This window comes from Corvus moneduloides, chromosome 3 (assembly GCF_009650955.1).
Source record: "Corvus moneduloides isolate bCorMon1 chromosome 3, bCorMon1.pri, whole genome shotgun sequence".
Classification (NCBI taxonomy): Eukaryota; Metazoa; Chordata; class Aves; order Passeriformes; family Corvidae; genus Corvus; species Corvus moneduloides.
The window spans coordinates 121,916,084-121,942,777 of record NC_045478.1 but is presented as its reverse complement, the minus strand read 5'-3'; the positions used below and the strand labels follow the sequence as shown (position 1 = coordinate 121,942,777).

At 45.7% G+C, this 26,694-nt stretch overlaps 1 protein-coding gene across 2 annotated transcripts in view; it reads right to left on the bottom strand.

Moving 5' to 3' along the window:
• Window positions 1-1,881: 1,881 nt before the first annotated feature.
• Window positions 1,882-26,694, bottom strand: part of SLC24A3 (solute carrier family 24 member 3) — a 117,797-nt gene continuing 92,984 nt past the window's right edge. For both annotated transcript variants that reach the window (XM_032104415.1, XM_032104416.1), the window contains exons 12-17: window positions 25,872-26,145; window positions 24,151-24,317; window positions 23,529-23,643; window positions 22,572-22,684; window positions 13,038-13,103; window positions 1,882-12,073 (exon numbers count right to left, since the gene is read on the bottom strand). In XM_032104415.1, the coding sequence (XP_031960306.1) occupies window positions 11,924-12,073; window positions 13,038-13,103; window positions 22,572-22,684; window positions 23,529-23,643; window positions 24,151-24,317; window positions 25,872-26,145 (885 nt within the window). In that variant the 3' untranslated portion in view covers window positions 1,882-11,923. The remainder of the gene's footprint in view (window positions 12,074-13,037; window positions 13,104-22,571; window positions 22,685-23,528; window positions 23,644-24,150; window positions 24,318-25,871; window positions 26,146-26,694) is intronic.

Genomic DNA, 26,694 nt, shown 5'->3' with positions numbered 1-26,694 from the left:
GATTGTTATCTGGAATTTACAGGGAACAGATCTCTTTCCTCTGCAAGTATTATTTCAAAGCAAGTAACTTCTGGGGTGGCAAAGGCACAAGTCAGGCTTCTGTAAAGCAAGCTAGAAGTGACCTCCAAAGGGGAAAATACCCAGGATCTGTGCTCTAGTTTTGCATATTTAAGATGGTCATGTGGGAGAGGAGGCTTAGTTTCTTTTTAACCAGTTTGTACTTTTGCTCTGATCCTTCAATTTTTTTGTTCTGCACTGAGAATTCACATCTTTGCTTAGTCAGGGTTTGTGATGGTTGTAGAATAACTGTGAAGGCAACACAGAAACAAGCTTCTACAAAAGCAAAAGTGAATATGTGAATATGAATACATATTCATCCATGTCCACTCCAGTGAAAGCAATGGTGGCTTGTCTTCACACTCTGATTTTCCTAATTTTAATGAAAGTGGTTTAGAAAGTCAGTTACTTGCCCAATCTCTGAAAACCAATTTCTAACTTTCCAGGCTGTAAACTACATAAAAATTTTCTAAAGTGAAGCAATCACAAGGCAGAATCAAAAAATATGCATATTTGGCATATCACCGTGGCAGGGGGTAGGAAGTGAGAGTATCTTCAGAGTCCAACAGCCGACTGGAGCTGCACCAAATTGTGACGAGAAGCAAGATTATCCTTGAACCAGAAAACCAGTCATGGGGAAGTATCTACAGAGATGGAGCATCTGTATGGATTCCAACATATGCTTTGGGTTGCAAGCACACAGGGATGGAAAGCAAACAATCCCACCAGTGAAAAATATTTTCAAGACAACTGCTGGGCTGGCACTGATCAAAGACATTTCCTGCATTAACATCAAAAGCTGCACCTCATCCCCCCCACTGTGCTCGTGGACAGAGGTGTAGGATCAGCAGGTGTTCCTTTTCTGCACTGCAGGACTCTTCTGTACCTGGAATGAGCTGTGGATGTGTAAACAACCTGCCTAAGACACAGCACTGCTTCTTGCAGACACGGCGGGTGCTTCAGACCGAACAAATCCTTTCATCAGCGGCTGTTACAAAGACACAAGTCAAAGGGGCTCAAGGGGAGGCAGCCAGACCCAATTACATTCCAGGATCTCAAGCTCTTCCTTCAGGGAGCGTACAGCGGGAGGAGGGTCAGCTGAAGTGTCCCATGGGATGAGGGAGGAGGAAGAAGCATCCTGTCACCCCGGCAGGCTGAGCTGGGGGGGGACACTGCAGCTCCCCAGCTGATGCAGAGTAGAAAAGCAGCACAAGCATTTCCCTCTCTCAAAGCGCGGGCTTCTGACCAGCCCTGCCCACAAGTGCTTTGCTCTGTAAGGGAAGCTGCCCGCCCCCTCATTATTATTCCAAGCATTACTGAAAACTTTACTCCAGGAACTGCTTCGGAGGGAGGACTGGCTCTCACCAGTACGGCTGTCAGTGGCTGAAGCAGGCACAGGCACGGATTGCTCCAGCTGGGAGAGTGACAGTCAGCTCCCACTTCCCTATGCTAGAAGAGATTAACTAACGCCAGTCCAGTAATTTCAGATCTGTGCTGCTGTAAAAAAGCATTATTTGACTCTTCATATAATAACAAATAAAATTCCCAGAGTGTTTGCTTCTGCACAGATTCCTACATGTCCTGGATGACTTCTAAAGGAACCGCTGTGTTTCACAGCAAACACACATGCAGTGGCACAGGTAATACAAAGTATAAAAAAAAGCTCTCTTTTCTTCTTTCTTTGCTCCCATATCCAATGCTCAGGTCAAACAAGGGGTATGGAGTACTCTCAAAATTAAGCCAAAAATTAATAAATAATTGGGATTGGAACCCACAGGGGTGCTCTACTCCTATGTCCAAGCACACCCTGAAGTGTTAAGTTAGTACAAAGAGAGGATATTTTTATTGATAAACATTATATTGTCTTAGTGTAGATGTCTGACACATTATTAAATCAATTGACAAAACATTTAAAGTAATTCATTCTAATAAAACTTTTTGATATTCCATAGACAATAGTGCTGTGAATTTTGTTTATAATATAACACATTAAAAACACAGAAATACAAGTTTCTAATTTCAAGGTTACCAGCAAACAGAGAAAAATGCATGCTTTCATTTCTGTTAGATTTGTAACTTACACAGGCAAGTGGAACAGCTAGGCATAGAAGACTACTCTACAGTAAGTTGTAAAACATACAGAAAGGCTGACCTTATAACACTTGTACAAGTATGACAAAACCATTGCAACTCATTTCAAAAGGTAACAAATGTTTTGTCTGTGGCTCCACCATTTTAACACTTTTAAGCTGACTTAATAAAAAGCTATTTTGAGTAGAATTATTCTACTAGAAACCACTGCTTATTTTGCTTTCTGGCTGGTTGTAAATGAACATACATTATATGTACATTTGCACTCAGTTCCACCTACATCTTCTTCCTTATGATTAGAAGCATCACAGAATTGCCCAGAGATAAGGGACCCCGTGTCGTTTGCTCCCCACTCGAACCAAAGGTGCTCCTATCAGACACTTTTATTGCTGTGTTTCCTGCAGCTTGGATGCTGTGACTGTGCCACAAGGCAGAGAACCCACCACGCCCACGATTCAGACTGGCACGGTCTCAGGTGTCTGTTTTAGAGCAAGCCACAGCAGGGATCACATTCAGCAGCCTAAGGCTTCAGCAACAGCACAAACCCAAATTGTCCACTGTAGCTCTGTGAAATTATCACATCTTGAACAGCTGACTGCTGGGCCCTGAAATGATTTAAACACCCCCCGGACAGAGTGCTGGACCTGGGGCTGCCCCCACATGCCTTGGTGATGCCAGGCTGACCGTGGGTGCCGAGCTTGGCTGCCTTTGGCTTGGCACCACGTACACGCCACAGTTTGGGCTTGGCTAAAACACGCGAAGGGGATAAAACTTGTGCAGCACACTTGAGGATTAACAGGTCTGTCTGCCCACCCTTTTGTTTTGTGGAATCCTGATTCACCTGTGCCTCAATTCCGATTGCCAGGCCCGTGCTGGAGTGCTCGGCAGGAGTGACCCTTCCGCTGCTTGTCACACACCTGTGTCTGGGACCAGTGGAAGGACCACCCCTGCACTCCCACATGTCCCACTGGCTGAAGCTCCAATGGATGCACCAGCAAGGAGAACACCCAAACGACTGCCAGACCTTGCCGGGAGGGTTCATGTTGCACAAGACTTTGACAGACAGCAAAAAATCAAAGTCCCCCAAACCCTTATGAACAAACATCTTCCTAGTATGGTTTCAGTCTGGAAAACAAAGATTCGATGCAAGGACGAAGGTAACATTCCGTTAGTAATCTCACACACATACTGCCTGCACAGTAGGGATTCTCAGCTTTACGAGGGGAGACAGTGAAGTCAATCACACTGTTCCTCAAGGGAACACTAACTAAAATTTACCCCTAAATCTTCAATGCACTGCGAAGGTCACTGCACACCAGTGAGCTCTCAGGTACACAGATTGCTACTTGCACGCCTGTGCAGCCAGGGTGCGAGTCCGGAGACATTGGCTTAGGCATCTCTCTCCCTTCTCCCTGAGAAAGGGACGAAGTACTTCTCACCTTTCCTGATCAAAGACCAAGGGTTGCAAAGATCAAGTAGCATCCAGGCAAATCTTCATGTAAATGCGACCCGTGAAACTTGCCAATATCTGAATTCCACAACAGACAGCTTTTTGTGATGCCATACTATTCACGCTAGCATTTGCCCTCCACTGGTGCTGCATGATTACAGAATCACACTTTGTGTCCTTTGCTTCTGGCAGCCATTAAAAAAAAAAAAAATCCATCAGAACAAAGTTACTACACAAACATCTTGCTTTGGCTTCTTTCAAAAACCTGTTGTGGTTCAATCTATGTGCCCGCTCACTTCACGTAAGCGACTTCACAAAGCAGTTCTGTGATACAGAAATGCACATTACGCTCAGAGGTCCTGACACAGCAGTGAGAAACATGAGAGAAAAAGGTTGTTTCTGAGAACCAAGAATGAACAACTCAGCTGAGCTCTATGCTTGACAGAATATGGGAGCTCACTCTATGCAAAACTTGAACATTATACAAACCTTCATGAAAGACTGAGGCTGTACTTTGTGCATTCTGCCTTTATCTTCCATTTTTTTCTTTCCTGATCTCTAACTCCCCCATGTCTTTAACGCTGGCAAAAGAAAGACTTCCAGTCCCCCCCAATACATGGTCTGTAAAAGAACTCCATTGGTGCTGTTGTGTTTTCCCCCAGTAAGCCCTACATCATCCACACTGATAGTGATGATGTGATATATTCTTCTACACTGGAGATCTGCTGACCCCCCCAAACCAAACCAGTGCGGTGGAAATAGGGGATTATTGTGGTTGTGAGTGGTGGGACGGCTTTTACTGCAGGATTTCAAGGTGGGAGGTCCTTGCCTGCTGTAAATGGGAACAACCCTGTCATTAAGCTGGGACAATAAACGTTGGCTACCCCCAAGCATTTGCTGGCACATGACTCCTGGTTTAGGGGGATCTTCACATTAAACCAGAGCCAATCACTTATTGTTAAAAAGAACTGGCAAAACAAGCCAAAGGAAGATTACTTCCTTAATGAAAAGGGGGAACAAAAAAAAAACCTCTACAAAGTAGTAATAAAAAAAATCTACTTGTGGGTAGCTTTTGAAATGTGAATTTTGATTATTGCAAACAGTACCTCAGGACTGGGGTATTACAAATATTAAAAGTGCAAGGAGTATTTATTATTTATATATTTCTACTCTTACAGATGAGCTGCAGAAGCATCCTTGGATCTCTCAGCATTTCTCAGCTTCTCTACTAAAAGAAGTTAAAAGAAGCATTTGAGAAGGTCTCACCCCTTCTTGTGGCCACTTAAAAGGACGGAATTATGCTTTAAATAGCTTAGTCTGCTTGGCCCCTGGTCCAGGGGAACTTGGCATTAGCTTTAGGAGGGCACCGAAATTAGGTTCCTAAATCTTCTGCCAGCATGGGGAAATGTTTTCTTGAACCAGGGGCTCAGCTCTCTGTGTTTGATAAATAAATAAATAAAATGCATAAATACTGCAGTGCAGAACTTTCTGAGCTCCTCAATGTCTTGTGCGTGCTCTTCCCCCTCCCCACCCCCCCAGGCTAACTTTACATTCAGCAATAGAACTGGGATTTCAAATGACTAACAATAATTAGAAATATTGCTGAATGCACACAGATAAGCTGTTTAGGCTTTTGACCTGATATATTACAGACAGGCAACTGCCATGCACCACTCACAATACCTTGCTAAAACAAATAAAAACTTTGCTTGAGTTTATAAATAGGTATGTATAAGACTGTCGTGAATACTCATACATTTACAGCATCTTAGCAGTTGCCATGATAAGAATTTATTCCTTTGCAGTAACAGCTGGTTACCACAGGGCATCAATTTAACAACAGTTAACACATATAATTTACTAGGTAAAGTGTGTATATATATATGTATAAATATTGTACTTTGAATACAAATCTATGTTCATACATTTAAAAAAAATAACACTAAAAACCTGCCTATGAATTATATGAACTTATAACTGAGTCCCTCAGTAAAACTCCCATATAGTATAATCTGGCTTCACAAAGTGTAAAAGGCCCAGGTCAGATCTAGAATCCCTTAATTAGATCAATTATATTTATTGTACAAAGCATGTCTTTGCACAGGGTACAAAACTCCCTTGAAAGAGTCTCTGAAAACACACATATCCCACGAAAAGCGTCCCCACGTACTTGTGCAGTGACTGATTGTCCCAGTGGCTTGGGGCACTTCCCAGGCAGGCAGCTCATGCTCTTCGGAGTCAGGTGCTCGGAGGCTGGTACGCCAAGCAAGGATCTGCTTGCATTTTCTCCCATCAGCTTACTGGATCAAAGCCTGCACACCATTTCTGCTAGCCCAGAGCATTAATTCTGTGTTACAGAAGGCAGGACGTGGCTCAGCCTTCAATGTCAGAGGGATGCAGCTTATGAGAAAGTGGAAGCAAAATTCTGAATCCTGGCAACACAAGGAGCAAGACAAAATAAGGAAGCAAGCAGGTGGCTGCTGGGTGTACAGGGATGCCTGCTCTTGGGAAAGATTTCATGGAACGTCCCAACATTTATACAGGCTCTATCCAAAGTCCTCCTGTGACACAGCATCTGCCACCCAACATCTGCCTCTACACACAGAAAGTGAACGGAGCCCTTGCTGCCTCCCCTGCTCCAGCATTCGTCGGCCAAAAGCAACGCTGACCAGAGCTAAGGTAAGACTTGGTCCTCAGAGAAATACATGCTCCTGCTATGGAAAAGGAGCACTGGCAGCAGTAACCAGTAGCCAAGGGGCCTGTGCACCAGCAGCCCTCTCCTCACATTACAGGACAAAACGTTCAGCAGCAGGCACTGCTCTCCTCCAGGAACCCCAGGTCTTGCTCTGCTTGTCAGGCACGCCAATGGAAAACCTCGGCGACAAATGCTCAACAGTGGAGCAGATCTGTAATCACCTACAAACATCCTCACAGGGTCAGGCATCCAGAGGTGTGTTTTTCCTCAGCTGGCAGTAAAAACGTTACGTTGCATTGCTGCTGTAAAATTATCACGTTGACTTTTAGCACCATTCAAATCCAACCCGGCAGATGAAGATTACACTGACAAGATTTCTGTCAGGTTGTTCTGGTGTGGAGGGTTTCAAACTTGTTCTGCAAGTCTATTAGAAAAACAGAAACCTATCTAAAAAATACCACAATGAAGTCATTTTTGCTACATAAATACATTTAAAAATATGTTGCTTTAAACAAACTGTGCTTTTTTTAGAAGCCTTCCTGAAATTAGATGCTTCTACCCAAACCCAAGTGGATAACTTGCTTGTGATGACAGACTGTTTCAGGCCAGCATACACTTGATTTCATAGCCAATTTACATCCCCAGGGCACAATGAAACAGACTGCCATTTCTTACCCTATTGCTTTCCCAGGAATAAAGTGAACTTCTCCAAAAGGCAGGGATTTGTCCACACCAAGCTCGGTTCTGCAGATTCAGCCAGACAAGTCCGAGCAGTTTGGGCAGAAGTAGATGCATTTTGGAACTGTGCTTCAGATTTGAGGCCAGGAAGTGCTAACAGAATATTCATGTAAATTCCCTTAAAGGTGCTTGGCCTTATTAAATTAATAGTCATTTATCTTTTCAGGTAAGAAAAAAAAAGGTCACTCACCCAAAAAAATGCAGCGTCCCCATCCCTTCCGGGACTCACTGCTACAAACACATCACTGACCCTACAACAGTCACTGGGGTTCTGCCCCTGGTTTCACAAAGGTCAGATTTCACTCAAGTCCCTGAATACTGAAAACTCTCTTCCTGAAACTAAGCCTTGCACTCGGCTTGGTACATCCATTCAGCACACTCAGACTCTGCAGCTCCTTAAATCTGAAGTGGCTGAGGTCTTTCAAAATATTCAAAGCTCCATTGCTTTCCTGAAAACCATGGGTTTAAACTGTTTAACTTCCCTTAAAAACATGGCTTTAAAAGTTAAAGTTGTGCCAACCTAAAAGGGACATTCTTACCCAGATTTAAGTCTCCTTCAGACAGACTTGCAGTGGCTGCTGATCAAGTGGAACTTTGTAAGTACAAGGCAGATTTGAATCTAGGTAAGCATGGTCCACTGAGATTGATTTTTAAAGTTTATTTTTAAACAAGTTTAAAGCTCCAGTGGTGTAACTTTGAAACAGGTAAACGTCACACTATCGCATCTCTGTGAATTTTAATTGAAAGGATTAGAGTTTCCAAAAAATCTTAATATAAGAAACCTTTGTCAATCAGCAGAAAGCTATGGTTTTCTAAAAAGTTGTTCAACAATATTCAATTTACATTCTAACTCACAAGTATCAATAGGGGTATTTGGAAAAGACATATAAAAAGCCCTGTTCTGACAGCAGGGTATTAAACGTTACCTTTAGGTTGCTCCACCTGCCTTGAATGTTGTTTTTTCTAAACTAGACTGCCATTCTACCTGATTTGTTTCGCCAAGAAAAAATGCCAGTCCTGCCCCTCGTTCTCCACGAGCACCACCATCACAAATCCAAAGGTAATCAGTTGATTTCAGTGACACTGCTGAGGACAGAGAGCTGGAAACTAAGCATGCAAGTGACATCACAGCAAAACCAACAAATTGTGCAAGTAAAAAATCTCCCATGCACACATTTCGGATTGGTGTTCCTATCACAGAAAAAGTCTATCAAGAAGTGCAGCGCATGAAAAACAAAAATAAAAAGAAAAATGGGGGGGAAAAAAGGCAAGTAAAAAATTGACCCTTGGTAAGGACAAAAGCAGTTTTCCTAGCATGTCTTAAAACCATCTGTTATCATACCCTATCCTATCATTCTGCCTTCGAAAGGAGGCCATCCATGTCAGGCAGATCTGAAGCCAGCCAAGGATCACATACTTAAGTCAAAGTCAGAACTGCAGTGAAGCGTCTCCACGGAGGAAAAGGCTCTTTAATCTCCCTTTGAAATAGTCATTAAAGATCGTCTGAAATTGCTAGGAATGGAAACAAAAACAGTTGACTGGTCCAAAAACCGGAGCAGCCTTAGATGCGAAGGTGACCCTTGCTTTCGGAAGATTAAAACTGCAAATGAATCACAGTCATGCTAAAAAAGCCCAACACAACACTGCTTCACTGGTGGCTCCGTGCAGCCCCAACCCCGGGCCTCAGAGCCCCTCAGCTCCCTCCTTTCCCCCTGGAGCAGCCACCCCCAGCCCCCAGCTGGCTCCTGAGCCGGAGGTGGCTCACAGCTCGGGCAGCCGCGGGCACAGCAGAGCCTCCCATGGGGACGCTGAAGCCAGGCACTGGCTGTCCTCCAGAGTCCAACCTCGGGAGGAGAGAACCCCTGGGAGGGAGAGAGCCTCTGGGAGACTCAGTGCTCTGCAAGGCCCAGTAAAGCTCTGAGTCTGCACTGCATCGGAATAGAACTGTCCACGCGACTTTTGGAGCCGGCGTACAGGAAGGATGCCAAAAATTGCTGGTTTTTTGCCTTGGGGCCTTTTGCACAGGCTGTGACTGTGCTGCCACACGTGAGAGGCACGCTCCCTCCGGCACCGCTACGCACATTCAGTCGGTCTGCTCTGTTCCAAACCAGGCCTGGACCTGACGGTTTAGCTGCAAATCAGAAGCGCATCTGGCAGGAAGCATCGCTCTAGGACATGCTTATCAATTCTCCTGTGGCACAGGTAACGGCAGTTCCAGGTACCTTTTGCTTCTGCTTAGAACAAGCGACTCGCAGAACATTCTGGGAACACACACAAGTATCAAAGCAAGGTATTTCAGGTTTTACACACAACACAAAACTACACAATTACTACAGTATTTAATGCACACCAGTAGGAAAAGTTCCTAAAAAATACTTGTGCAGTTTTTGTGCCATGGGATAGGTAATGGCTATTTCGCAGAAATAGATCCAACTGGCTCCATTGGAGCAGCAGTATAAATATTCAAAATAGAAGTAATAATAGGCCCTGATATGGAACTTCTCTCCTTTTTTTTCCTTCCTCTTATCAGCAAGGACACACACTCTGCTTAGGAGCTACCGCATCTCGCTATGAGAGCAGAGCTGCGTGTTTGTGGGGTGGCTTTAGTGACGCGTGCCACACTGTTGCAAACATCATTTCACTTACGGAAGTATTTTAGGCATTTTAGTGGTTGTTATTATTATTATTCATCTCATTAAGAACAACGACAAAAGAAACAAAGACCCAACGACAGGAAGGTACAGTGGGCTTCCTAGCGCAAGAGGATGTCCCGCGGGCACAGGTACGAGAAGGCTGCTCAAACCACAGCTGCAGGGCTCAACAAGCAGCAACACAAATGCTTTCCAGGACGAAAAATGGCGATGCAGGCATGTCATCGACTCTCTCTGCTGCCTGTCCCTGGACCCTTCCTTCTTCTTGCCAGGGATCCACCGGCACACGTTGCTCCCCGAGCGAGGCCAACGGGACGTGGCTTTTTCCACAGGACTTCGCTGCCACGCACAGTGCAAGAGCTGCCAGTGCCTCCACGTGTTTGGTGTAACAAACAAAGAAAACCAGGTGCTGAGCTGAATGGAAACCACAGGGTGTAAATATTTTCACTTACAACATTTTGCCCAAAGGAAACCAGACTGGAAAAATCCCTTCCGAAAGTGCAAATGAAATAAAAGTTGGCTTTTCATCTGTGAACAGAACGTGGCTCTTTTCTTTTTTCTTTTAAACTGGAGCTCTTTCATTTCCTGCTATAGTTTAGGGTTTGGTGTTTTGGGTTTTTTTCCTTTCTTTCTGTTACGTAGGGTTAGCTGTACCTTTACTATTATTTGCCACTGTTTGTACCATAGACAAAACCTAGCTGGTAGTCTCTTAATACATTTCATAGTAGAACATATACAAGAGGAAAAAACATACCAAATGGATCAGAAGTGATCAGTGCTTAAAGTAAATACAAGAGCTGCAGTGGCAAGAACCCACAGTATCAATACATACAAATGAAGCAGTGATGGTGTTTCTCAGGGGGCGGAATCTGCCTGCGTATTAGTACAGAATTATACAAAATCTAGCAGGGATATTGGAACAATGAATAGCTAAACTTTCACAATAACTTAAGATCTGTGAGCGAGTCTGCATTGAAGATATTCCACATTTTAAAATGTGCCATCTCTGTCTGTGTCTTCCCCCCTCCCAAAGGAGGGGTGATGAATCCACATGATCTGTTATCAGGTAAATTCAACTGCTAAAGACAACAAATATCTGGCCAGGTCCAGTGTATTCTTTAAAGAATGGCAAATTATGACTTCAGTAACTATGTCTGTGCAAAATATGCCTCTTTCCTCTTAAAGAAACCAGTGTCTGCAACTCATTTAGAAAAGTTTTGACATGTACTTACGTCCTTCTCAGAACGAATAAGACATGAACTATTGAATCCCCCCAAAACAAAAAATCTGATGAAGGAGAGAAAGTTCTGACCTTCCATTTCCACACGCAGATCATTAAAAACCAGGACACCTCCTTGGCAGCCCTCCTGGGCTGTCGATCAAACTATTGCTTGGAAATAACAAACGCCCTAATAAATAAAACTCCAACATTCATAGTAAAATGGTAGCGGTGTTTACCCTTTGAATCCACATTTAGCTGGCATTCCTCATCACACCTGTACAAGGTTAACTATTTATAGTAAAAAGTCATCAGTTTTTTCCTCGACAATCTTCTTTTATCCATTCTTATGCTGAGTACCTTGAATAGCATTTCCATTTTACACTGCCCTGTGGCCTTTGGATTGTTACAGGAGACCCAGCACTCAGAAGGAGAAGATGCAAGAGAGGACGTTGATCTCTGGCAAGTAAAAAAAAAAAAAAAGAACAAAAACAACACCCCCACCCCCCAAACAAACAAAAAAACCTGCAAACCCAAACCTAAAAACTAAAAACAAACAAAACAAAAAAACCACCCCCCACAACCAAAAAAAAATTCCCATGATTCTCCTTGAAAGTCAACCTCCATACGACGTACCCTCTTCTGCACTGTAGCAATAGTCTTAAGTCATAAATTAATTAGTCTTCCATCAAATAACTTAAAAAAAGAAGGAATTGTAGCAGACTAGTTTTGACTGGCTTAACGCCAGTTAGCAGCCAGTTCATCTTGAGTCCCAGTCACACTGTTCAAAAACTGAGCTAGGAAATCACACGAATGTTGAAAAGAACTCTTCACATCGATGAAGGATTGCTCCGGGCTGTGGGGGCCAGGGAGAGGACAAACCTAGATGGGGCCACAGGTCCTATGAACAGTGAACAGGATATAGGTCACGACTTGGAGGTGCACTGCATCCAGGAGATGCCAGCCGTGGCTTGTATTGCACAGGTAAAAAGGAAGCTCCTCCTGACAGTCTGCCACCTGCGTTAGTGATCTCTGCACATTGGCAAGTTCACAAAAGTGAAAACATTGAACTCTGTCATGATGGAGAAACACAGGAAGATGCCGTAAAGGGAAAGGCACACACACCCTAGCTTCTTATCCAGTTTCCATTTGTTCACGTGGACACCAAAAACCTACAATAAACACAGAGTAAGCCACCACAGCAGGAACATTTTGAACAAAGTGGTAAACCCCCTCCTCAGCTACGGGAGCCAAAAGAGGGCCGTCCCCTTACTGATGATGATCAGTTGGAAGCAATCACAAACCGCAGCAAGTGAGCTGAAAACCACAGCTCAAGTAAATCAGAGCAGCAGTCACAGAAGCCACCCTGACTCACATCACCTCACCTTAAGTTCCTGCAGCAAATTTAATTTTAGCAAGAACAATCCCATTAAATTCAATCAGAAATGGATTTACAGGCCAGGTCCCTTTTTTTTAAACTCAAAATGCTTCACGTGCTCCTCTGAATCTCAGTCTAGAGCCACACAGTCCGAGACTGCTTGACTTTGCACAATTTGCTCCCACCAAAGATTAAAAGTCTTGTGTGTGTGGGAATTGTGTTGGTGTGCATTGCACAGGACGCCCCCCCCCCCCCGCCGCCCCCGTTTTCAAGATTTGGAAGATGTCACATCATTCCTCTTCTATCATTTCTGGGAAAGGTCAGGGAACACAAAGCACTGATTTCAACAGAAACATTGTCAGGCACTGTTTCTTCTGGACTGCGTTGTATTTCAGAAGGATCCTACAGAGCAACCTGCTCAGCATTTTGTCTGCTTGTCTCACAGGAGAATGGATCTCATCATGCATCAAGGGACCTGCTCCAGCTCTAGCAGAGAAATAACTGATGATTACTAATGGTTCTCCCAGGCTCCTCCCATGAAAACCTGTAGGAGCAGGAGTGCCATCCCGTGGGAGTGACAGCTCCTGCAAAGAGCCGGATCAAGGTCTTGGGAAGCTTTCAACAGCAGGGAGCACCCCATCCCGTAACAACAGACTTTGCAACCACTATTTCAGCTGGAGGTGAGAAAGGGGCAGGTGAAGAAAATGTCTATAAAAATCCCTCTTTTGGAAAAGAAGAACGAAAGACTATATACATACTGTGACAAAAACTGATGCCAGCAGGAGACCAACAGAATAGATAAGTCCTCTGCTGTTTAACCGAATCTGTAAAAGAAGGAAGTTTATCAAACCATCTCACAATTTCAAACAACAATATTCCTCTCTGCTTATATTTCCATAATCCTAAACCGCTGAGCTGCTAAACAGTGGCTTGCAAGCTGTTAATGCCAAGTCTGACCATTTCATCACAGATTACTTTGCCTACTCCGTAATTTGTCAAGGAAGGAGTGTTATTAGAGGAGTGTCCTTAGGACCTGACAGCATTTCACAGTGTTCCACTTCCACGTGAGCTTTGCATTCCCTTGTACTATTATACCATGACATTTTCTTTTTGGCAACTAACTCCTATATAAGTACTGTAAGAACAAACAGGGGAAAGGAACTCTTGCATTCAGTCACCAATTAATGCTTCACAGTGGGGGAAAATAAAAAAGGACACACACGAGAAGCTAATTCCTTCCCTACTCTCACCTTATTTCTTCCCTACTCTTACTCCTCTTGGTGAAGGGAACAAGTCAGTAATCTCAAGACCAGAGCCTCAGGTGCTGAAAAATTGTCTGTGCCAATGCATCGTGGCACACCAACACGGGCTGGACATGATTTAGCACCGAGGCAGATCAGACAAAGAGACAGCTTACTGCCTGCAGCGCTGCATAAGGTACCCGGGCACATCACAGGCTCTGGTGTAGCTGTCTCCATGGCAGAGCCCCAGTTACAGCCCCTGTCCAAGAGAAGAACTGAGACGCAAGTCCACAAAGCTGGGACACCATTAAACTGCCACTTTTAGAGGCTCTGGAGTCTAACCTTAGGCCCTCACCTACATCTTTAAGGCCCAAATACTTTTAAGAACATGATTTTTGTGAGACATAAACCCAAGGTTACAAAGGAAGGCTGCAGGGAGTAAAGCCATTCCTCCAGTCCTGCTCCTCAGCTAGGACCACACTTCTCCTCGGTTTCCCATCCTTCTCTTGGGGAACTTAATCATTATCCTTTTGGTCATTTTTATATGACCTTCTCAAACAGCATCACCTGCAGCATCATCAGGGAACAATTCAGCGGAGGCTCTCAAGGAGAGAGAGCTTCTCCAGGAGCTACTGTGTGGAGGGAAAGGTCGTCCTTCTAGGGGAGGTTGGCGTCTCAGTGCTCCCATCCTTCCAGTTAGACTATAAAGAATCCCATTTGCAAGAGGAGTGCATATTTCTACTGTGACAAGCAGCACTACAATTTTAAGAATGCAGGGATGCTGATACAATTGTATCATTTTGCACCACAGTCAGGAAATCCTTTTCACCCCAATTACTGCTCCTAAATCCAGAGTAATGATCTAGGTTCACTCCCCAGGGACCACCGAGGGGAAAGCCTGACTTGTAGAGTCAGAAAGGATGATCAGTCCCGACACTTTGAAACTCTGAGCCTGCACTGAACTCCATGCACCCAGGATCCTCTGTGTCAATCTGTGCTGCCCGAACTTTGCTGTTCCCTTCACACTTGTCAAAGTACCAGCTCACACAAATGGCACATTTTCCTTCCCTACTGATTGTTGACATCATAAAAAAAGGCTACAGCCATGATGATCATTTTGTCTGAAAGGTACTGGAGGATTTCTTTAGGCTATATGCTGTAAAGGTATGGAGGGACAGCAGGACCATTATATTCCTATGGCCATCACATGTTAAATACAACATCCTCACCAGACTGCTCAAAGAAATGAAGGATTTGGATTGCTTCAGGGCATGAAGACCGACTTTGGGACTGTCTGCATAACTGAAGATGAAAAATGTCATGATCCCACTGCTAATGTAAACTTCAGAGATGGACCAGCCCGCTCTGCCTCAGTCATTCCTCTGCACCCACTCCTCCTCTCCTGCTTCCACCCATCAGAATGGCCCACGCATAACAGCTAGACTGCATTTCCATTTTACTTATTATAAAGTGCAAAAAACTGTACACTAACTCTGAGTAACTACGACACAAATTTAAAGCTGCCTTCCCTGCTATCCCAAATGAAGAGCAGCTGGCTAAGAAAGAGAAACTATTTTACAATAAATTCCTGTCTGGATTTTGGTCAGGAATTTCGTTTGACCACTGCCAATATCTGTAAAAACTGTCAGTATAAAATGTATCAATTGGAAAGGGATCTACAGGAAAAGGAAGCAAGTGAAGAAATGGAATTATTTTAGCATGGAAAATGTCTGGATTTAACCTAAAGTGCGGACGCTGCTTCTCAGTCACCTTCATCCTCCGTAAAACCAGCAGAGCATTCCAAAGGCCTCTGTGTCTAATTTGCTGAGGACAGTGCTTTCAAAGAGAGGTGTTTGAGGCTGCTTTCTTCATACTATCTGCAAGACTCTTCCTTGGAGGTCATTTAGGGGAATAAAAGCTGCCACTGGGGATTATTCAAAAGCAGAGAATGTATGCTAATTATTCACAGCAGCTTTACCAACGTAAGAGCGACACACGTCATGCTTTTCCTGTGTGGGCAAAGCAGACATGGCAACCCCTTCTGCAGCGCGAGCACCAAGTTCCCCTCGCAGGGTCACTGCGCCAAAACACTCGAGTTTCACTCGCGGTCAGCAGTTCCCAACCTGCGTTTAACCAGCAACAGCATCCCTGGCCCGGTATCTAGCCCGGCTCCCTCTGCTGGGCAAAGTAAAGAGCTATCAATTAACCTCAACAACAAGAACGCTCCTGCCAGCCCTGCCACATTTTTCAACAGGCGTCTACCTACTCCAGAAAGTGACCCTACAGAACCATGAGTGATTTTTATACAGTGCTGCTGAGTGGTCTTGAGAGAGTGAAATCCAAGCTAGGCGGAATCCCCACAGTTCACGTATGCCTCGTTCCCCTCACCGTACTTCTCTGTTTACCCGGAGGATCCTTCCACTCTCCCCGTGTGCCCGAGGCTGCTGGGGTGAGCCTGACTCACTGTGCCACGCGAGCGGTGCCCGTGCGGGCCCCTGCCCGCGCCCCTGCGGTGCTCCCTGCAAGCCAAGCCCACGGGAATGCTGGTGTGCACAGGGTAACCCCACAGCACTGCAAGTCCAGTTCATCTGGAATTAGGCCCGGCACCCATCTATGGAATCCATCTCCCAGTCATCCCAGGGCAAGCGTGCTTTGGGAACGGGCTTACATCGATGTCCCTTTGTTCCAGCTGTCCTTCTGATCTTTTCTATTCACTTCTCGATTGTTTTAGAGCTCTTCTCACGTGTTGTTTCTGTCCTTTTCTGTCCCTTTTCTGCCTGCTCCATGGCAGGGAGGTGCCATGCATACATCACCTCCTGAGCCTCAGTAGAAACATCTGGAATTCTTCACAGCTTTTCCAGGACTTTGAGCTCACCAGCAACGTTCTTTTACTCAAACAGTTGCACTTTTTCATCCAGAAATTCCAGCTGTGTTGTGCTGTCTAGTTCAGCCAAATGAGCTTCCTGACAAACCCTTTCTTTTCCTGCATTTGACTTCGGACTACCTGCTGCTGTTTCACAGATTTCCCATCAGTCTACAGCTCTGGAAACATAGATTTAACTGATGAACTATTCCACTCCTCTGGTAACCACCACAGCCTACCCCATTTCTTATCATGACTTTTAACTGTGAGCACAGAAGCTTAGAAGATTCTGAAATTTGAAACAAAAGTTTAAGAAAAATGTGTCCTTGATGGGTGAAATTAGGGCAGAAATTAGTCAAGCAGCCCTCTCATGAGATGAGTGGCATTTCCTGCAGGAGGCAATGGAACACATTTCCTTGGGATATGTGAAAATGTGCAAGTTCAGGGAAAACAAGGGCAGCAAAACATTCAGAACTCACAGTAAGGGAGGAGATAATTTCAGGTTTTGGCAAACACCAGAAGAAGAGTCTCAGCTGGAGTCGTCTTAATTATATAGGGAAAAGCCCAGTCCCCTGTTCATTTAAGAATAGGAAATGCCTCTTCCCTAGGAGAAAACTGTCTGCAGATGAAGCACTCCCTCATACAGCGAGGAGGAAAAATCAATATTCCCAAACTCCCCTTTGAGGACTGGCTTGTGTCTAGGGGCTGAAGCTGAGGCAGAAGAATGCTGTTCTGGCTGATCACGCACGGAAGGTTTGCACGCTCACAGCCTCCTCTGTCAGGGTGTGGGGGGGGTGGGGAGGGTGACCTCCCTGCTGCTTGTGCAGCAAATGCAAAGATGCTGCCACCAGCTCCAGTCATTCCCATGCTGCTGTGGCAGCCAAGGCTGAAGCTAAACAGCAGAGGAAAAACAACGGAAATAAAGTTATTCTATTCTGAAGTTCTTTTCTGGCAGCTGCTTGAGGGAAAACAAGGAGCTATTGCCAAAACCCAGACCGGTTTTGCTTCAGGGCCCAAATATGACAGAAATTACCCCAGTAAGGAATTTCAGAAGGGCTATGCTTTGTTTCCAGTCCCTCAGCTGAAAAAGCTGCAGGTCTTCTGTATGTCTGGGGATCCTTCTCCTTCCTCTGCCTGGCAGTGGAAATTCAGTCTAAATCCTGCATTCCCAAGGTCTTGCCATGAGACAGCAGTCTCAGCAAACAGGAACTTCAAACATGTGTTACATTCCTGCATGTTTAAATGGGATGTCCTTCTCAAAGCTCTTTTTAGACTCCTAAGAAAGCATCCCTGTTTTGGTCCATATCACAAAATTCACTCTGCAGAGGGTACATACCTGGAGTGCTGCACGTGGCCACTAAGGGTTATCGCGCAGGAGATGTGGGAGCTGTGGCTGCAGAGAACTCCAGGGATGCTAGAAGGTTTGGCAGGGACACTTTTGCTCTACTACAGTATAATCATCCCAAAAATCTCTCTGCCATGAAGCCAGGGAGCCAGCTTTGTCCCAATGTACCATTCACCCTAGTGCTTTGGAATTAAACCAGGGAAAACCAACCGGTCAGCGAGGAGCGAACCAGTGATGCTTCCCGTCTCCATGTGTGCTTTGCAAACATTAGCTTCCCTCCGGATTCTCCGATGCCTAACAACGACTGCACTGCGATTATTCCTGCTGTCTCAAGCTGCTTGTTTGCGTGGAAGGAATGCCAGGTCTCTCAGACTTCTAGTGTACTGTCAAATTTTGCTGAAACTGGCTGAAGTTATCGGGCAGAGGAGCAAATTGGACTGACATGATTATACTCCCAAATGCTGACGTGATCAAATGAATCTGGCTGCTTATCCTTAGGCTAAAATTCCTGTTCTCTAAAATACTGCTGGATGACGTCTGGTTTACAAGCAAAAAAAAAAATTCCAGAGGGAGGCAACTGGATGGAAGATACGGAGCAAACATCCTTCCACTCCACATGGGCCAGGTGCACTGGGGAAGGATGCTTACTGGATTAGAGAGCCAGCAACGTGTCCAGGACTCAGTGCGGGAAGGGAGGAGCAAGTGAACTCTGTCAAAGGACTCTCAAGGTCCAGAGGGATGCTGCTTCTCCTCCAAAAGCCCTGCTGGCCTGCCAGATTAGCTGTGTACGTAACAGAAGGCAAGAGCTGCTGCAGGCAGGTGGCCAAGTGAGCAGTGGAGATGGAAGCTCCAGTGGGAAGCACAGACGAAGGCAGAGTTAGTACCTGGACATTAATGAGTGTTCAGAAACAAGGAGCCTTAAAATAATAAACATATAGTTGGGCTAGAGAGTTGGCATTGTAAAAACAGAAGGGGTGTGATGTGGAAAGTTTAATCCTGAATAGATCTGCCTTTTGATGGGAAAAGGATAGGTGGCTTGGTCCAAGTCAGGAACTCTGGAATTGACACCTGAGCTGAGGGCAAAGAGTGAGGCACTTGCAGTGTACCCACATCCCAGAGGAAAATGTTTCATTTGAAGCAGGAATACAGAAGGAAAACCTCCTTCTCTAAACCAGGTGACAGATGCTTCCAAGATGCAGCCTGAGAATCGTAAGATGGTTTTCCTTTCCTTTCCTTTCTTGTAACAAGGAAAGAAGAATAAAATAAATACTAAGCTGAAGCATCCACTGACAATGGGGCCAGGGAAGGGGCAGTCAGAAGAGAGGCACTTAATCAAAAAGCGATTTAGCAACCCAGCACCAGGACATCTCTCCAGAGATTCACAGCTTATTTCCAGTTCTGCCATTCACCTACTGTGACTCCAGCAAGCCCATTCGTCTCTCTGACAGGTCCCCTTCTTGCTCTTTTCCTGACTCATTCTGTTAGATCACAAAGCTGCCTTTTCCCCGCTCAGACACTACCCCACAGAGTTAGCTTGTTTAAGCAACAAGTCCTGATTCCACGTGAAGCCGCTTCAGCGAACGGCTGAGAAGGCGCCGAATGCCCGTGGTCACAGGGCACCAGGCTGCTCACACGTGTGCACACACAGCACCGGGGCAAACCTTCTCCTTTTCTGCATGGTAACATGGCAGAACTCTTTACACCAGCATTAACAGGGAGCAAAATTTGTCCACAGGAGATTCTGAGTCAGGCAGCCTGGAACAAGGTAAATGTGTACAGATTTTACAGAGTATGATGCTAGAGATATACCACACTCTGGAGAAAGCCCGGAGTGTTTAGAATCACAGAAAAACAAGGCTGGAGGGGGCTTCTAGGAGGCTCTTCTGCATTGAAGTTTAAGTTCAAAAACACAGCTTCCACAGAAGTTATTACAGCTTGTTTATTAAAAGGTGTTTACTTTCAGCAGGAGCTTAACTTTGCCACAGTCAACTTACACTGAGCATTCTAGGGAGGCAATCACGGTTTTGGATCACCACGCAAAAGTAATCATGATCAAGCAAGCCCTTTTTGTCTTCTACATATCTCTCTTTGCCTCTGCATGCAGGTCAGGGGCATCAAGACTGCTTTGAGGAGCTCTCCTTCTAGGGGAGATACTAGAGAGACATGTTTGGATCCTGCCAAACACCAAAGGAGCAGTACTCAACCCTGTACTATTAGCTCAGAAATTACCTGGTACTTCTGACTCACAGCGATATTTAGTGGACACCCAGGCTGGCCTGAGCCCACGAGTCCCACTGCAGTTAGCAGGGCCTGCTCATGCAAAGAAGCCCAAGGCTCAGCCTGACAGACCTCAGGAACTGGAGCTCCACGTCTGCTGCCCCCTCTGACCTGCGTGCCAGGGACATCAGCTGCACTCCCGGAATAACAACCAGCATCATGGAGCTCTGGGCACTGTCACCAAGATGCACCTGACCCAGCTGATGCCAGCCTTGGCTGGCAACTTAGTAATGCTTCAGTAACTCATTACTCATAACAGGCAGGTGAAAGAGGGGACTTGCTTTGTTTTAAAGTCCAATTACCCAAGGATTTGGAGAGAAATCCAGGAACAGCAAGTGAAAACTGAGGAAATTTTCTTTTGCTAGTTGTGGGGTTGTTTCCAAGACTGCCTTTTCCAACCATGTGATCACACTGTACAATGGACATTTTGGGTGTGCAAAACAGTAGTGATATTGTTATGCCTCCATGAAAGCCGGCTGTTTCTGTTCAGTCACTCGTTTTCATCCTTTTTCACAAAAACATAGATGAGCTACAGATAAATTGCTCATGAAAGAAAGGGATTTTATTCCTACAGCTTTGCTTCCTTATGGCACTCCTGTATTCAAGAAAAGGGAAGATCTGAGGAACTAGAGGCTGGTCAGCCTGACCTTGATCCCTAGGAAGATGATGGAGCACATAATCCCGGGAACCCCTTCTAAACACACAAAGGACGAGACATGTAGATTTATGGAGTGGAAATCCCGTTGACCCTGCTGACAGCCATGTAGGACAAGGGGGACTTGCTGGGTAAGGGGAAGCAGCAGACATTGTTTGTGCTGACTTTAGCAAGGCTGCTGGATTTCTCTCAAACATCCTCAGGGACAAACAGAGGAAGAAGAGTCGAGATAAGTGGGCAGCGGAATGGCCTGATAACCAGCTGAAGCACTGTGCTCCAAGCCCAGCTGGGCACCAGTCACTAGGGCCTTACCCCAGCGGTCAGTGCTGCTTAGTGTCTTTTTTAGCGAACTGGATGATGGGGAGAGAGCAGCCCCAGCAAGTTCACAGCCCATACAAAACCAGAAAAGGTGGCTGATGCTCTGGAGGGCTGTGCTGCCATACAGAGGGACTGGGACAGGCTGGAAAAATGTGCAGGCAGCAAACTCATTAACATCCACAAAGGGAAATGAAAAGCCCTGCACTTGGGAAGGAAAAACTCCACATACCAGCATGGGGCTGACCAGCTGGAAAGCAGCTTGGCTGAGAAAGAGCTGTTGATCCTGGTGGACACACCAAACTGATGTCAACAATGCACTCCTGTGGCATGGAGCACCAACAGCATCCTGGGCTGCATCAGGAGAAGTGTAGCCAGCAGGGAGAGGAAGATGATCCTTCTCCGCTCAGATCTGGAGTGCTTGGTCCAGTTCTGGGCTCCTCGATACAAGGAACATACAGATTTCTTGGAGGAAGTCCCGTGAAGGGCCACAAGGAAGATTTAAGGGATGGCAGCATCTGACATACAGAGAGGCTGAAAGGGCTGTGACTGCTCAGACTGGAGAAGATTCAGGGGGATCTTAGCAATGTGCCTAAATACCTGATGGGAGACGACAGAGAAGGTGCAGCCAGACTCTTCTGAGTGATATCCATTGAAAGGACAAGAGGAACAATTTTAAATACAGAAATCCCACTTAAATATAAGAATGTTCTTTGACCGTGAGAGTGCTTAAACAACAAAGTAGACTCCATCCTTGGAGGTACTCAAGACCCAACAGGACAAGGTCCTAAGCATTCTGCTCTAGCTGACCCAGCTTTGAGCAGAGGGCTGGGGACTAGATAACCTCCACAGGTACTTGCCAAACTCAGCAGTTCTGTGATTCTCCTGTCTTTTAACTTTGCATTCACTCAGTCACTGTATTTAACAGTCTTCCCTCTGTCCTACACTGCTGTCTGAGTGGTGTCCCGTAGCCACAGCGACTTCCCTCTAGAACTATGTGGCATCTCCTGCCTTTCCTTCTCAGAAGGAACCTTGAAGCCACTCTGGGGGCAGGGGTTGGCTCTTTTTTCACCTGGGAAATAAAGCATAAGTTCATTGGTGTCGGGTAGTTTTTTCTTAAACAGAAAAGTTCTGTAGAGTTTCCTGCTGATGGTCATGCTCTGAAACACCCAATTATTTAACAGTTTCCTTCACTTTCCAGTGTGTTAACAGTTTAGCAAAGTTTAGAATTTTTCTTACCAAAAGCCCCACAGCTCTCGTCCATATTTTATATTTCACCTGTGTGTTTATCCCCTCTGCCTTATTAAAAACAGGGTCATTCTTACTTGGAATATATTCGGGAGTATGAAAATCCAGTGCACTGCAGTGAGCTAGCTTCTTTCAGCACAGATTTCTGTCCTTAAAAGGATGGGAAATGTCCAGCGACAATTAATTTCTATTCCTCCCACTACAATTTCTACTTCTCGTGACAGAGAGAACTACTTGTTTTTTCAAATAAAATCCACAGAATTGTAGACTTTTTTCTTTTCCTAAATATATCCGGGTTATTAAAAATAAAAAAAATAAATAAATAAATGAGAAAAATGTAGGACTTACGTATGATCCATAGTTCACTGCTAGGGTCTGCAAAGCCCATGGAAGGCCTAGGCCAATCAAAATATCAAAAACATTGCTTCCGATGGAGTTGGACACGGCCATATCCCCCATACCTGCAGGAATGGAAACCACGTGCGCTCAGACACGTCTCAGAAAAGTCTTGTACCTTTAGTCTGAGCTAATCCAGGCAACTGGCACCAAAGGCCAAGGCTTATGGAAGATGCCCCTCACTCCCTCCATTCCCTTTGCCCCCCCCCCATCATACAAGGCCAGCAGGCTTAAAGGGGCTTAATCCACCTTCCAGGATAATCTGAGAATTCCCCTCCACTAATCCTCTGCTGCTGAGGGGACCTGCTGTGCTGGCTGTGACCTGCCAGCCCTCTGGTGCCATGCTGAGGGGGCCTTTTGGTGCTTTACTGTGACCATGACACATGAGCTTCTGTACTGGACTGATTGCAAAAGACGTCTGTTCAGCAGCTGTTTATTTCACTGAGGAGCCACTGGTTTTGCTTCCCGAAGTAGTACTGAGTACTTGCTTTTCCTCTTAACACACCTGTTGCTGGGGCCACAAGTATGGGGGAGTTGCTTTCCTTAAAAACAGCAGCATCTTCCAGTCCTTATGACTGTGGAGGAAAGCTGGAAAGTGACCTGAAAGATTCTTATGCCATTAAATAGTTCTATACCACTGATATTCAAATTAAGGAAATTACTGTGATTCTTGGGGAAGGCTTGAAGTTGACGATACTGCCAGAAATTGTCCCACACTGCTGTTAAGAACCTACTAACTGCTTGCAATAGCAGCACAATTTATCTCCTCCTTTGTTCTTGTTTTAAATTCCGGGCTCGTGGAAAGGGCTCTGTATATTCTCACGTTCAGGAAACATCTGTGCTACCTGAAGAGGGGGAGAATGTAAGGACACACTTCCACAGCAGGATGCCATCCCTGAGATGACCTACCTTGCCTGGCCACGATAAGGCTTGCCATGCAGTCTGGCACGCTGGTTCCTGCTGCCAAGAAAGTGATGCCCATGATCACGTCTGGAATTCCCAGTGTGTACCCAATGATTGTCACCTAAGGAGAGGAAATAAAACATCAAGCTGTTTACACAAATACTAGCTAAGCAGACACAAAACTACCTTATGGTTCTAGTTCTGCAGGAATTTGAGTGAATGTCATGCTATTGTTCATGCTGAGTTCAAAGTGTTATCATTCACAACTCCATGTCTCTCGAGCTTGCTTGCTCCAAGAGAATGAAAAGTTATTGTGGCCAGATTGTCACTCAGCGCCCCTCACACTGCCATGCAGGACTGGGAGACGTTCCACTGCTGCAGCTGCAATTGTTTCCCAAGGTAAAGAATCTGGATGAAATGCCAACCCAAAATCAAGTTCAAAAGCCACGGCTACTGGCCCCTAATTTTCTTCTCTGAGTGTGGACAGGTCCAATAGAAATGGAAGCAAACCTAAGGTTTCTCACCTGAAAATTCAGGTGTGCGGAACTTCCTATACATTACTCTAGACTGACAAACCCCCTCCTGTTGCTTCTCCCAGGCAGTGGTTTCTGGGTTAGTTGGTACATACCATCCACACCATCATGTAAGAAAAAGCTGCAATCCACAGGGTAGAAGAAGCAAAGGTAACCATGAACCATTTTTCCAAGTGGGGTTTGTTACAGTTGGGCACTGTGAAGTACAGGACAAAACTCAAGGGCCATGTGAAGACCCACTTCAACATTTCTATCTTGCCAGCTGCCAAACAACAAAACAAAAGGAAACAATCACAAGTCACGTCCACTGTATTTCAGAATGTTATTATTTCGTTAGCATGTGCAAGCAGGATGCCAGGGACACCTCAGCCTAACTGTTACACCAACATGCCACTCCTTGTTCAGGAGATGATGGTGTGATGGGAGATAGGAGGGCACAGACAGGCAGAGGAGTATGAAGGGCATTCCCTGAGAGTTTAAGTAACGGCTCAGAGCACACATGCTCCCCCCCCCTCCCCTGGTCAAGTTCTTACAGAAACCGCATAAAATGCAGGTTCAAGAAAGAGATCTGATCCACCTTCAATCACCTAATGGGAAGGTACAGAAAAGATGGGGGCAGGCCCTTCACAAGGGAATTACAAAAGCCAATGGACTCAACTTCTAGTAAGGGAAATTCAGGATAGATGCTACACTAAGTTGTGCATTTTCTCTGTTTTTCCTACTGTGAGGGTGGGCAAACATTGGAACAGGTGTCCAAAAGTCTGTGGGACATCCATCCTTAAAGATAATCAAAACTGAACTGGACAAAGGCTTGGAGGACCTGCTCTGAGCAGGGGCTGGAACCAGACATCTCCAGAGGTCCATGCCAGCCTCTCATACGCTATGAAAGTCCATAGGACAGCTAAACTGTTCCCTTTAAGGCTCAGGTCTTTTCCTTACTCAAACTACAGAAATGCTGTTTGGGCAAGATCTGAGCAGGAGTTCCCAAAATCGTATCTTTCCTGTAAAGGGCAGGACCAGTCCCTACAGTATTCCAGCTCGTCTGCAACACAGCAATCTTGCCAGCTATGGCAACTGTGACTCAAAGGTAGACAGGGATATGTTAATGATCGCTGCAGGACCAGAGCCCTGATGTGGTAAGAGGGACTAGGCTAAAAGGAGATCTCCACCCTGCAGGTGCAGTGCTCAGCAGCCTGAGCCACGAGCCACGCAGCTGCTCTGACCTTCTAAGCCCTCCATGCAGAGCGAGGAGCACTGTGGCAGTGCCTAGTGAACAGCAGGAAAGCAGAGGCACACAGGACCACCCTGTGCCTCTGCCCACATCAGCACCGCCAGTGCCTTGCCCACACTAGCACTGCACTTTCCAACTGAGGTAAGAGCACACCTCACCTCCCAGCAAAAGGTATGTCCTAGCCATGGGCACATCTGACCTGTACTCAGGCTCCTTGCCACCAGCCCAGACAGCCTCAGCATCCTCCACAGTGAGCAGAGATCCATCTCTCCAGAGGGTGAGCCATGTTTTCGGGGCAAAACCCACCCTGCGGAGATTGCCGTGCCTCGCCTCTGATTGCAACAGCAGCACAGGGCCAACCCAGGGGCTGCAGCAGAGGTGTGCCCAACCCCAGGAGCCTGCAAGCCTGCACCCTGAGAGCTTCCTGCTGCTTCCCGGTTCCCCTCCTCTTTTACGTGTGAACAGGAGCCTCACTGCAAAGTGAAAGCTGATGGAAGCTCTCAGAGACACTTTTATCTCTACACGCATCTGCCATGCTTTCCAGCATATCCCAACAAACACCACATAGAGCCAGGAGCTTCTTACTGGGTAGGTCAAAAGGTGTATATGGCCCTTCATGGTCATCATCATCATCATCATCTTCTTCCTCTTCCTCATCGTTTTCATTGTTCTCGTTATCCTCGTTCTCGTTCTCGTTCCCGGCCTCGGCCACGTCCTCGTCCCGCCGTGTGCCGTTCACGCCCCGCTCCGCGGAGTTGCTGGGGCCTGTTCCATTCTCCACCACGTGCTTGATGGGTATTTTGATTGCTACTTCTGACTCACCATTGGTGTAAGTCCTGCTGTTGATCAGCCTCTGTCTCTGTAAATAAAGGCAAAGTCTCGCTGGAAGATAGATTTTTTTCAAATTTGATTTTTTTTAAGTGAAAGGGAAGAAGAGAGAAAGAGAGATGTGTAGAATTCTTTAAAAATTTATCTTTAAAAGCAAAAGGAATGATTTTCATTGGATACAACATGATGCTTGCTTGCAGACCACCAGATAAATCTCACGCGTACAACTTTTACAAGAGAAGGTCCAGTGGCTGTGGAATTGACTCCAGGAGGACTCCAGGACCAGTGACATACTAAGTGCAGTCTTAGGGTAGTGCCATATTATTAAACAGATCTATGCAGGGGGCACCCCCTGTGAGCAACAGCTACATGTAACATAACTGCATAATACCCTCTGCTAAAATCTCCAAGGGGACAGAGGGCAGGGGATGATTTAGTGAAGTCAATGTCAGAAGGATAAAATCTGGGAGAGCGCTATCAGGGGATCCAGAAGAAACACCAGAGGTGCATTTCAAGCCAAACACTGCTACAGGAAAAGGAGAAGATTCTAAACGAGAAGGGCAGGTGGGGGAGATAAAAG